Below are 13584 nucleotides of genomic sequence, written 5' to 3'. Positions count from 1 at the left end.
TACTTACCTTGTGAGGTTTGTAAGTAGCGTTGATACTGGGAAGTAGAGATGTAGTTGTACTTACCTTGTGAGGTTTGTAAGTAGCGTTGATACTGGGAAGTAGAGATAAACTAGTGGTGCCCTGGGGATGGTTGTAGGAACTGAATGAGCTGGCGTGAAATGATGGGTTTAGGGAGTTGGCATGCATTGGAACTTTTGGCAAATTAAGGCCAGTATGATTGGAGAAATGGTGGGTCTCTAGTAGCCGTTTGTGGCGCTTCTGTAATACAAAAGTCAGAATCCATTAGTAATACATGTTAACTCAAATTACCTATCATAGCATTAACGAAATCTCAAATGACATCCGGCATCATGGTATAATTAATGACTATACAATACAACAATCAGGAGACGAGTAGTAAAGACTTGTGATGACTGAATTAGTTACTAAAACAAGTCAAATCTCAAGTTTTTTGTAATAATTCCTAATTAAGAAACAGTTTGTTCTCTCCCAAATCAAATAAAATCAATTGACTGTGCTGTATATGTTACCAACACTGGAGATCAGACAAGGAAACAGTTTGTAATGTTTGAGTTAAAGGTATTATAAGTGTTGTCACCCTGATATAGGAATGTGTAGTAAACATGTCCTGTTCTCACTGAACACAGCTGTGAAAACTATACAACTGTTCAGATAATTGTATGGTTGACTTCAATATACACTCACTCATATGTACCTATGTTTACCCCACCCCTGAGAAAAGTTAACTTGATATGGTGGTGAACCCTTCCAGGTAGTTATGGTATAGTGAGTCCAGTCGGGGAATCTCTGTTCTCGGAGTCCTGAGGGTTCTCATTCAAAAGAGGGTTCTGTCAGGGAATGCTTATTCTCCGAGTCCTGAGGGATCTCATTTAAAAGAGGGTTCTGTCAGGGAATGCTTATTCTCCGAGTCCTGAGGGTTCTCATTTAAAAGAGGGTTCTGTCAGGGAATGCTTATTCTCCGAGTCCTGAGGGATCTCAAAAGAGGGTTTTGTCAGGGAATGCTTATCTCCGAGTCCTGAGGGATCTCATTCAAAGGAGGGTGTTGTCAGGGAATGCTTATTCTTCGAGTCCTGAGGGTTCTCATTCAAAAGAGGGTTTTGTCAGGGAATGCTTATCTCCGAGTCCTGAGGGATCTCATTCAAAAGAGTGTGTTGTCAGGGAATGCTTATTCTCCGAGTCCTGAGGGTTCTCATTCAAAAGAGGTTTCTGTCAGGGAATGCTTATTCTCCGAGTCCTGAGGGATCTCATTCAAAAGAGGTTTCTGTCAGGGAATGCTTATTCTCCGAGTCCTGAGGGTTCTCATTCAAAAGAGGGTGTTGTCAGGAAATGCTTATCTCCGAGTCCTGAGGGATCTCATTCAAAAGAGGGTGTTGTCAGGGAATGCTTATCTCCGAGTCCTGAGGGATCTCATTCAAGAGAGGGTGTTGTCAGGGAATGCTTATTTTCCGAGTCTTGAGGGTTCTCATTCAAAAGAGGTTTCTGTCAGGGAATGCTTATTCTCCGAGTCCTGAGGGTTCTCATTCAAAAGAGGGTGTTGTCAGGGAATGCTTATTTTCCGAGTCCTGAGGGTTCTCATTCAAAAGAATACCAGGTTTTTAATATACTTGTACATTTAAGGTTTGGTTTGGTTTGTTTAACGTCCTATTAACAGCCAGGGTCATTTAAGGATGTGTCAGGTTGTTGAGGTGGAGGAAAGCTGGAGTACCCAGAGAAACACCACTGGTCTACAGTCAGTACCAGGTTTTGAGCTCACAACCCAGAGGTGAAGTGCTAGTGACAAAGTGTTGTGACACCTGAACGACTCAGCCACCTCGCCCCTATACATTTACAATACATTAAATTACCATGCCTATACACACAAGTTACTGTAAAGATGGGAAAAGGTTTCATTCAAATCTAAGAAATATTTGATAGATTCAGTGTAAGCAGATCGAGCACATACAACCAGATGAGTGTGCTTTCACTAGACATAAAATACACAAAAATCAAGTACAATGCGTCTACTTTCCTAGGTATACGAGTACAATGTATATACACCCATAACAACACTGCTGTGTCTAATTCCAGTATACTCTTCCGTGGAATACAACACAATTTTGTTTTGTCAATGGATGGTCTACTATGATTTGTCAGTAACAAGGGGAGACAACCCTACCTTTCTTCTGTCCTTAAAGAAGTGTGGGTGAGTAGGTAGCGACTGAGCTTTAGGTAGACTTGGCATTGTGCGGTTGTCGTTTTGTGACTCTGTCTTTTTCTTCTCTGTGCGTGACGTATCCACTTCTATCCCTGACGTTTCCGACGGTGGTGCCTTAATGACGTCTGGCTTTCTTTCCCGCACCTCCTTCTCCTCCTGTTGCTTAGCCTTGGCTAACATGGCCTGACGCTTATCTGCGTCCCTGTTAACATTGGAATTATCACCGGTAAAACACAGCATTAATAAAACAAGGATAGATTTCTATTTAAGATATAACAGGTTAAAACTCATGTGGGATTACCGTTAACCTCGGTAGCCTACCTAAGGTCCTTGAAGTAGCTATGTCGTATTGCCTGTTTGGCAGACATCCTCTCATCAGGGTCATAGGTACACATTTGGTAGATCAGATCGACAGCTTCGGACGACACATGGGGTAGTAGGCGTTCCACACCAGTACCCTTCTTGTGGGGGAAGTTGAAGTTCATGCCACGTGACCTGATACAAGAATTGTAAGTATGTGAAAGTGACAAGGAAATCCATATTTAAACCACTTCTTAATTTTAGAAATTTTTATTTTACAATCACTACTCAAAAAGTTCTGTTGAATTTATTTAAGAACATCTTATAACATTTAACATTGAAGCTGGAAGTACAAGTGCATCAAGAATTATTAGTCAAAAGATACTTTCTTCAAAAATATTTGACTTTTTAAATTATTTAATGTATAATTTCAAATAATTCGTTATAATACAATATCACTTTACACACCATGATATAGGTTTATTAGGAGCTTTTATACAGATATATTTCATATTTTTCATATACTTTATAGAAATACTACATACCTTACATATACTTTATAGAAATACTACATACCTTACATATACTTTATAGAAATACTACATACCTTACATGTACTTTATAGAAATACTACATACCTTACATATACTTTATAGAAATACTACATACCTTACATATACTTTATAGAAATACTACATACTTTTAATATACTTTATAGAATACTACATACTTTTAATATACTTTATAGAAATACTACATACCTTACATATACTTTATAGAAATACTACATACCTTACATATACTTTATAGAAATACTACATACCTTACATATACTTTATAGAAATACTACATACTTTACATATACTTTATAGAAATACTACATACCTTACATATACTTTTATACCGATATATACTTTAGATACATCATTTGTGCCTTACTTTTTGAGTTTGTTGAGAACACTGGGATCTGGAGTTCCTAAAATGTCATGTATCTTTGCTATCTGGTCGACCTCGTTAGATCCAGGGAATAAAGGGTGAAGACTAAAAACAGAGAAATCACGTACAATATCAGGTTTTATTACTTCACTTATTTTTTAATTACAAATTGATTCACTTTTCAAATGCTTGTATTTGACAGGTAAAAACAAAGACTATTTTAGACTTACCTGAGAATTTCAAAGAACACGCATCCTACACTCCAGATGTCCATCTTGTAAGTATAGTACCCATCAGTCAACAGACACTCCGGCGCTCGGTACCTGAGGGTGAGAAATCAATTTCTGTTTTATTCTGATTAACTTTGAAAAATATTCATTGGAAAGCTAAGGTGTTTGTCTGTAGTTAGGCCTATCACACTACACCATTAGGGTACACACCCCACATCATCACCAAACAGAATCCCTTATGACACTCAATACAGGATATAGTGTTCCTGGGATAATGGCTGCGAGATGAAAGGGGAAAATAAGTATTTCTTCAGCTTTTATTTTGTTTAAGACTATGTAATTATTCAAATGTAACTTTTCCTTTAAATTTCATTCTACAAAGAGCAATGAGACCAGGGTCTCCACCCATTTTTATGTTTTATTTAAATGATATTTTAATGAGCTTACCACCGCGTGGAGATGTACTCTGTGTAGGGCTGCTTAGAATACACACTTCTACAAGATCCAAAATCTGCAAGCTTCAGCACATCCTCCTGAAAATGGGGCAAATTTTGGTATAGATACTAGTGATAATATACTGAGTAAAATCTACCTACAAAAGTCTTACATATTCTACAGATATGTGGCCGCTATAAACTTTACTACATTGACTAGAAATTTGATAGATTATACTTCCACTTAAAAAAGTAATACTCATACAGAATATTTTTTTTCTCTTTAATCTTGATAAAATAATTCTTAATATGTGTCAATTTAAATAGTAAAACCAAAAGGGAAGCAGATCAGAAGCAATAGTCTTTAATATCAAAATACTGAAATATAAGAAAGTTATATATATATATTTTGGATTTTGTTTGAAGAACATTCCAACACAGGATTCTCCAATAATATAAACAGGACTAGCCATCTTATAGTGATGTCCTGTCACATAACATCGTCCCATTTTTCATAAATATTCAATTTTAATCATAGCTTATGTTAGCCAACTGTGCATATGCCATAACCTATTCAATTTATAAAAAGAGATATAAGCAGATTAAAATATTGGAATGCTTACAATGACCTGAATGGAGATATACAGTTTATAGCAATGAGAAGTCATGTCTTATGTCTGGTGTTGGGGACAAAGGAAACTTGGGCAATGCATTTATAAATGTGGTACTTAATATGTTTATATGATTTTCAATATTTCTTAAAGACATGAAGTAATGAAATTAATGTTTATACAATTGCTTTAATCACAAACTTCTAAGTATCATGCATCCCAGCATCCTAAGCTACTATATAAACACACTCGGCTACAGGACCGAATCAAATTAAAGCTGTCAAAAGCTTTGAATCTTGTCACCATATACATACACAATACAGAAAGTTAACATAGGGTCTCAACAGTCACCTGATTTATAATATATATTTCAGTCACTTTGACCCATTTTTACCCAAATTCAATTATTTCCAATGGCAAATCAACAAATGATGCTCCCTTGTATACTATAGTAAAGCCCCCCCATCCCCCCCAAGGGAAATGCATGACCCCAGGATCATAAAATTCACAATTGTGGTAAAGAACCTAATCAAAGACCAATACCATATATGGGTTTGGTTCCACTTTATTTCAGTACATTTGATCCATCCCTCACCCCTTAGGCCCCTGGGCTTCCTATAATTCCCTATTTTTGTTGACCTTTGGTCATGAATTTTTTAATTTTTTTTTTTTATGAAATTTCATTGAAATTGAGTCAGCGGTTTCTGAGAAGAAGTTAAGAATGTAAATTGTTTATGGATGCACGACGGACGACGCACGATGGCAGACAAACAGACAAAAGGTGACCAGAATAGGTCACATTGTCTGAGGTGACACAAACAGATATAGAGTATGTGAATATATGGTATTGACACACTATTGTAAAAAACACACAAATATGTGTAACTGTGATTGGCACACAGAGAAAATTAAAACAAGCACCTTATCACTGGACGCAAGCTGCAAATCAACAAGACGAGTTAAAGTATTTGGAATGAGAAAAAGTTTGATTTATATAGAGACAATCAAATATCTTAACTGTAAACTTTATAAACATTTTACACAAAAAATGGAGATGAACAGTCATGAATGTAGACATTAATTCCCCTGAGAGATCACTCCATATCTACCTTTACCCTATCTATAGTCATAATTTACATAATCTGTATCTATAGTTCTGATAGCGGTTTGATTGTAATATGTTGGTGACATGTGATCAGTGTTCATTACCTTTGGTATATGATACCAGTACCACCCTCCATGTTTTAGAACATACAGATTATTTTGGGTTACCAAATGGATTTTAAAGAAAACAACTATTTGTAATATAATTTATGGGCCATTCAAAGAAATTTAAAGGTTTTTCTGAATCATGTGGGTCATTGAGGAAAATTGTGGGCCAATGGCCCCATGGCCCCCTCCAAGATGATCCCTGGTCTGAACATGATGGTAGTACACCTTCCATGTTTTAGAACATAATGTAGTTCACCTTCCATCTTTTAAAATTTTGCAAGAAAAATGCATCAGAACTGAGACACACATTTCTGTAAATATGAAAGTGAATCATGGATTTTAATGAATAAAAGATACACAAAAAAATGTGTCTACTACAGGTATCTACTCTACACCCACTACCAACTCTATATAACAGGACACACTTGTCTACATAAGGTACAGCTATGTCACACATATCACTTACATACCTTGATTAGAATATTCTCAGGTTTTACATCTCGGTGAAATATACCATTTCTGAAATAAATTGAATTTTAGCTGAATTAAAGATTGTTATATTTGTTTTGAGTTATTGTATATTATTTCAAAGCATTTTAAACAACATAACTTCAACTTAACATCTTTTTACTTATTTTCATGATCTAAAAGTCCAAAACTCCATTAGCATCAAAGAATCTTTTTGCATTTTTTCAACAAGTTTATAACTATTAAGATATTTTCAATTGTTTTACTGTTAAAACAAAGTTATAGCACACATTATGATAACAAAATGTCAGGAAACTAGTGTAGAGGTTGGAAAAAACCATCAACACATCAATGTTAGTGTAGAGGTTAAACAAATCATCTAGCGGTACACTTTAATGTTAGTTTAGAGGTCAGTAGGTCAATGTTAATAAAGAGGTCAAAGAAATCATCTAGCGGTACACTTTAATGTTTGTTTAGAGGTCAGTAGGTCAATGTTCATAAAGAGGTCAAAGAAATCATCTAGCGGTACACTTTAATGTTTGTTTAGAGGTCAGTAGGTCAATGTTAGTAAAGAGGTCAAAGAAATCATCTAGCGGTACACTTTAATGTTTGTTTAGAGGTCAGTAGGTCAATGTTAGTAAAGAGGTCAAAGAAATCATCTAGCGGTACACTTTAATGTTAGTTTAGAGGTCAGTAGGTCAATGTTAATAAAGAGGTCAAAGAAATCATCTAGCGGTACACTTTAATGTTTGTTTAGAGGTCAGTAGGTCAATGTTCATAAAGAGGTCAAAGAAATCATCTAGCGGTACACTTTAATGTTTGTTTAGAGGTCAGTAGGTCAATGTTAGTAAAGAGGTCAAAGAAATCATTTAGCGGTACACTTTAATGTTTGTTTAGAGGTCAGTAGGTCAATGTTAGTAAAGAGGTCAAAGAAATCATCTAGCGGTACACTTTAATGTTTGTTTAGAGGTCAGTAGGTCAATGTTAGTAAAGAGGTCAAAGAAATCATCTAGCGGTACACTTTAATGTTTGTTTAGAGGTCGGGAGATCAATGTTAGTAAAGAGGTCAAAGAAATCATCTAGCGGTACACTTTAATGTTTGTTTAGAGGTTGGGAGATCAATGTTAGTAAAGAGGTCAAAGAAATCATCTAGCGGTACACTTTAATGTTTGTTTAGAGGTCAGTAGGTCAATGTTAGTAAAGAGGTCAAAGAAATCATCTAGCGGTACACTTTAATGTTTGTTTAGAGGTCAGTAGGTCAATGTTAGTAAAGAGGTCAAAGAAATCATCTAGCGGTACACTTTAATGTTTGTTTAGAGGTCAGTAGGTCAATGTTAGTAAAGAGGTCAAAGAAATCATCTAGCGGTACACTTTAATGTTTGTTTAGAGGTCAGTAGGTCAATGTTAGTAAAGAGGTCAAAGAAATCATCTAGCGGTACACTTTAATGTTTGTTTAGAGGTCAGTAGGTCAATGTTAGTAAAGAGGTCAAAGAAATCATCTAGCGGTACACTTTAATGTTTGTTTAGAGGTTGGGAGATCAATGTTAGTAAAGAGGTCAAAGAAATCATCTAGCGGTACACTTTAATGTTTGTTTAGAGGTAAGGAGGTCAATGTTAGTAAAGAGGTCAAAGAAATCATCTAGCGGTACACTTTAATGTTTGTTTAGAGGTAAGGAGGTCAATGTTAGTAAAGAGGTCAAAGAAATCATCTAGCGGTACACTTTAATGTTTGTTTAGAGGTTGGGAGATCAATGTTTGTTTAGAGGTTGGTGTTGGTATAGAGTTTGAGAAAAAAATCCACACAACAATGTTAGTTAATGGTCAGGAGATGATGTTACCAGTAGCGTAGAGGTCGTGGGGTCAATGATAGTGTCTAAGTCAGAAAAAAAACATCAATACAAAAATTTTAGCTTAGAGGTCAAGAAGTCAGGAGGTCAACATTAGTGTGAAGGTCAGAAAAAAGCCATCTACACATCAATGCTATCTTAGAGGTCAGGAGGTCAACATTATTGTAGAGGCCAGAAAAAACAACATCTAAATATCAATGGTATTTCAGAGGTCAAGCGATCAATATTAGTTTAGACATCAGACGGTCACTATTAGTATAGAGGTCAGGAGGTCAATGTAAGTGTAAGGTTCGAAGGTCAGTGTACGTGTATAGCTTTGGAAGAAAAAAATCTACTCATCAACTTTAGTGTGGAGGTAAGGAGGTCAAAGTTAATTTAGAGGTCAGGTCAATGTTACTGCAGAAGTAGGAAGATCAATATTAGTGGAGAGGTTGAGAGGTCAAAGTTGGTGCAGGGGCTGAGAGGTCAAGGTTTATCTAAAGGTCAAAGTACTGGCATTGTGATATAACCATTTCAAAGGTGTAAAAACAATATCAATGTACACATCAAACAAGTAGAAGCAATGATAACAGATGTACCAGCCTTGTCAAAAACCACACTGTGGACACACGTAATACTAGGTGTGGGCAGCAACCCTGATTGTCCCGAAGGTTGACAACCTTAACTGTGGACACACTAATACTAAGTGTGGCCAGCAACCCTGGTTGTCCCGAAGGTTGACAAAGTTCACTGTGGACACACTAATACTAGGTGTGGGCAGCAACACTGATTGTCCCGAAGGTTGACAACCTTAACTGTGGAAACATGTTATACTACCATATTTTACCAGGTATAATTCCATGCTCGGGGATAATCCCAACACCCTATTTTTTCACTATTTTTCTGCATAGTCTCATATTCGGGAATAAGCCCACTCCCCTAACTTTTGAATGTCTAATCCACAATAAGATTTTATATCAAAATGAAATGAAAAAATATGTATTGAAAACGAGTAGATTAATCTAGATCTAGATTCTATTTCTGTAAAAAACAAATTTTTATGAAAAAAACCCCGATCATTTAACCAAATTAAAAATGATCTTTTTTTTTCGGATGAAAATGATCTTTTTAGATTATCATTGATACTTTATCTTATTCTGGATAAACATTTTAAACTTAAATATATCTCTTTTTCATATTTTGAACATTTATTTTTGGTTGCAAAGCGCAATGATCCGAATATTACACATTGATAGAGTAGATTTCAAAACGAGGCTATGAGGAGAAATGTATACAATGGACAACGAAATGGCACGGAAAATTCCTATTTAATTTCACGGAAAATTCCTATTTGATTTCTCGAGTGTATGTATATTTCTCTTAATCCAGCTCAAATACGCAAACAAGCCGAAGTAATTTATTCAAGACTTAATAAAGAAATTATGTTTGCAACAAGTATATGTACAGCATTAATAACCAATTATACTCTCTTGATTCATGTTATAGAAACAAATCCGATGTCTGTGCCACATTATGAACGTAACCCTGGCAGTCATGATTGGGGTTTGTTGCTCGCTATCCAAGCTATTCATTTCCGAAACAGCGAGTCACAGTTCTTGTCTAGGGCTAAACAGATATCGTGATGTGACAAATAAGTATAATTTCAATCAGCCTGAGCCAGTGATATACAAAACGCAGATTTCACCAGTATTGTTCATGAAGCGAGTACACGTGTATATATATATATATAGTCTACCATAGACGGTTTAAGTTGTACATACCTGTAGACAGATGTACAGTACCGTGAGTACATATTCTACAATATATTTCTTAGTTCTTAGTTCTAGTTGGAACAAACAATGTATCGTATTATTTTTGAACAAATATTTCAGTCATAAATTACTGATGTAGATCGGGCTATCCTCTTTCGTATTATAATCCAAGATGGAGGGCGATTTTCTCCCCCTCTAGATCTTGCATAGGGTCTTATCCGGGAATAAACCACCCCCGACTTTTGCCCACTTTCAGTGCACTAGCCCCCTGGGCTTATATCTGGTAAAATACGGTAAGTGTTACAAGCAATCCTGATTTTTCGGAAGGTTGGCAATGTCCAAATTTTTATTGTTAATTCAAAATAAAATTTTATTCTGGGTCACTAATAATAGCAAACTTCCAGGTAATTGATACAAAAATAAAGTTGAAAATATTACTTTTCTTTTGCTCTTGTATCAGTTTAATCTATCCTGCTAGAATGTTTCAAATTCTGTTGTCTAAGAAGAATAATGTACCCCTGGATCATGCATATTGGTGTGTTGATCATTCTCATATCAAACTGACTAGCTAAGAAATTTATAAAGGACTTCAAATATTTAAGAAGTATGTTGTGCATTTGAATGTGCTATCAATATTGGTACCTACTTGGCAAGCAGACCAACTATTTAAACGACTGGCACTGATATGGTAGTGAGTATTTACTTGTTTTGCCTTCCTGAGCCCGATAGTTTATAGGCCTGATATTGTTGCTTTCATTTGATATACTTGTGTATTTATAAGCCTGATTGTGTTAGAATTGGATATCGTGCATGTTAATCTGAAGCAAAGCCAGATATTGTAAATCAAAATTAGGATTCATTTAATAAGTACCATTATGATAACTGAAGAAATTATCCTTCAGAATTTTTTGAAAATTTATCAACAAGTATTCAACCTGGAATTTCAGCAATGATATGCTGAATATAAATATGTTTTCTTTTTTCCAAATAGACATGTATCTATGAAGAATCAGCATTAGTTATTTGATAAAGTATGATAGCATGCAAAGCTAAGCATTCAGAGCCAAATTTTCACCAAAAACCTCCCTGATTGGTTAAAAAGTTGTTACATTTTTAACCAATCAATGACTTGATATGAGGTTTAATGGTCTAACTATTTCTGTGCTACATACCTATGTAAGTGGTCTACAGATTTACAAAGCTGATACATATAATTTTTAACAGTTGTTTCGGGCAAAAAATGGCGTTTATCTGTAAGGAAACAGAAAGAGATGCCATGGATAAGATTTGTGAAGGGTTGAAAAAGACAAAGATCTCTGAACCATATGACCCTATAACCTTACTGCATTCTCCACGCCATAGATTTTATATCATCGCCCTCTCTATAGACAGAAGATAGACAGAATGCTCAAGGACATCCAGACAGACATTGTCAGGGTACGACTCGTTTAATCAGAAAACCTCAAGACAGCATTTTCAATACTCATGGCCAAGTATGTGAAGCATGAAATGATATGTAAAATGATAATATCAAATTTTTTTGAATGCCTCTAATTTTGATTGACAATTCATTTTAGGAGATTATCAAATTATACGGACAGCAATAAAAATGAGTAAACTTTCAAAATAACATCACTTCAAACCAAGAGAAACCAATATGGCAGAGAATGCAGTTATAGTTTAATACGGTCACATCACATCAACTCACACAGAACTTCCTTTCTCTTGCCTTGTCAATTGATTATTTTATTTATCAATAAAAGGTCTCTTTTATTTTTCTTAAAAAAAGAAAAAGAAATGAGACACGAAAATAGCATTTTCCTACTACGGACAAATGCACCAATTCTTACTAAATGAAATAAACTTTTGATATTTTGAAATGTCAACACAAAAGAGGTATTTTAACTCCAATTCATTGACAAAGCAATTACATTTCTTTAATCAGAGTTTCATTTTGTAACATTACTTTCTCCTGTAAAAGGCATGTCTGACAATCTAAATTTCTAGCACAAAGACCAGTCATGTTTCCTCAAAGTTACACAAACCATTTAATATCTAACAGTTAATTTTCTTTGTAATTATCCTGTGGGAGGTACAGTATTTTTCAGAATGAAACAGAATTTGTTTGTGGGTGTACTTGTGGAGGAATCATGACATGCTCTAAAACAGGAAGAATAACTACAGAGGTGACGGGTCTACAGTGCTGCCATCTCTGGCCAACAACATTAAACAACAACAGTTATACCCCTTACCTATGCATATGTTCAACAGATTTTAAAAGTTGATACATATAGTGTTTTACTTTCCGTTCTGGTAAGTAATGTCTTTTTCCTGCAAACAACATGTTATTTGGTTAAACAAACATATAATATACTGGACATGGAGATATATCTCCTGTGATGAAGATGGAGATTCCATGATGTAACAGTAGAGCCTACGTACTGTCTTATTTATCTATAATACAATCCTTCCCAAGTGTAAATATTTAGTATTGAAGTTTGGAGAGGGCTTGCGAGCCACCTTAAGAGACAATTCTACGAAAATGAAGAAGGGGGTTTATTTGTGGGCAGGTGTTATTTTGGATAAATATGATGTCTTTCACCTTATAAATACACTTTTGATTATTCCAGTAAAATTATTGAAGGAGAAGCACTAAAACAAATGAAATATCAATAGCTTCCGATTACTGGCCAACAGTAGAGATTTTATAACAACAATGATTGTGACTTTTGCCATTCAGTCAGGTAAAACTATTCCAAATAAGTGCTTTGTAAAAGAAAGTACAAAGTTTGAGTAAAATCGAAGGGATTACTTAAGTACTTATGAAGAAATCAATTCTTTATTTTAACTAACGATGACCTTGACCTTTGACTTTCAGACCTTTAGGTGAGGAAGCACTGCATGCAGTCAGATTTTGATTGGGGACCTGAAGAGCACAACTGCTTTTGATCGTGTAACACTGCATGATTAAAGGGAGAACCATTTATTACTAATTATGACCTTGACCTTTGATCTTACAAAATTTTCAAACAATGAATTTCGGTAATAAAACTGTATATGCAGATTAAGCTAAAACGACCTAAGGAAACTCAAGTTATATGCGTACACGTTACGACCAGCATAGATAGGCTTATTTGGTTTATAAAGAATGCTACATATCCATTATCAATTTGATATGACAATGCTACCCTAGACAACATAATGAAATTTGAACTGAAAATTTTTCCATGAAAGTGAAGTGTGTATTTATAGCTTTTCTATAGAAAATGGTATGAATAATACAAAACGAGGAATATGCTCCTAAAATCAATAATTTGTGTATTACACGATCTGGGAGCAGAAGAAATACATCCAATTCAGAGGGTCCTATATGCTGGAACAAATACACATCATTAATTAAACATGGTAACAGGTCTTTGATCTAATTCAACAATGTATGACTATACATCTGTGATATATGTATACAGTATGTTTTTTATGATGTATGACTGAACATCTCGCCAGGGATATATGTATACAGTATGTTCTTTATAATGTATGACTGAACATCTCGCCAGGGATATATGTATACAGTATGTT

The 13584-nt window shown here is 35.0% G+C and overlaps 1 protein-coding gene across 3 annotated transcripts in view; it reads right to left on the bottom strand.

Moving 5' to 3' along the window:
• Positions 1 to 13584, bottom strand: part of LOC117324428 (MAPK/MAK/MRK overlapping kinase-like) — an 84105-nt gene that overhangs the window by 4011 nt on the left and 66510 nt on the right. For 2 of the 3 annotated variants that reach the window (XM_033880278.1, XM_033880280.1), the window contains exons 5-13: positions 12258 to 12336; positions 6410 to 6458; positions 5649 to 5666; positions 4130 to 4215; positions 3683 to 3775; positions 3456 to 3557; positions 2538 to 2711; positions 2178 to 2418; positions 65 to 259 (exon numbers count right to left, since the gene is read on the bottom strand). In XM_033880278.1, the coding sequence (XP_033736169.1) occupies positions 65 to 259; positions 2178 to 2418; positions 2538 to 2711; positions 3456 to 3557; positions 3683 to 3775; positions 4130 to 4215; positions 5649 to 5666; positions 6410 to 6458; positions 12258 to 12336 (1037 nt within the window). The remainder of the gene's footprint in view (positions 1 to 64; positions 260 to 2177; positions 2419 to 2537; positions 2712 to 3455; positions 3558 to 3682; positions 3776 to 4129; positions 4216 to 5648; positions 5667 to 6409; positions 6459 to 12257; positions 12337 to 13584) is intronic. The other variant, XM_033880279.1, reaches the window with a different exon arrangement.

This window comes from Pecten maximus, chromosome 3, assembly GCF_902652985.1.
Source record: "Pecten maximus chromosome 3, xPecMax1.1, whole genome shotgun sequence".
NCBI lineage: Eukaryota > Metazoa > Mollusca > Bivalvia > Pectinida > Pectinidae > Pecten > Pecten maximus.
The sequence above is the reverse complement of the archived record's forward strand: the minus strand, read 5'-3'. Positions and strand labels throughout refer to the sequence as shown.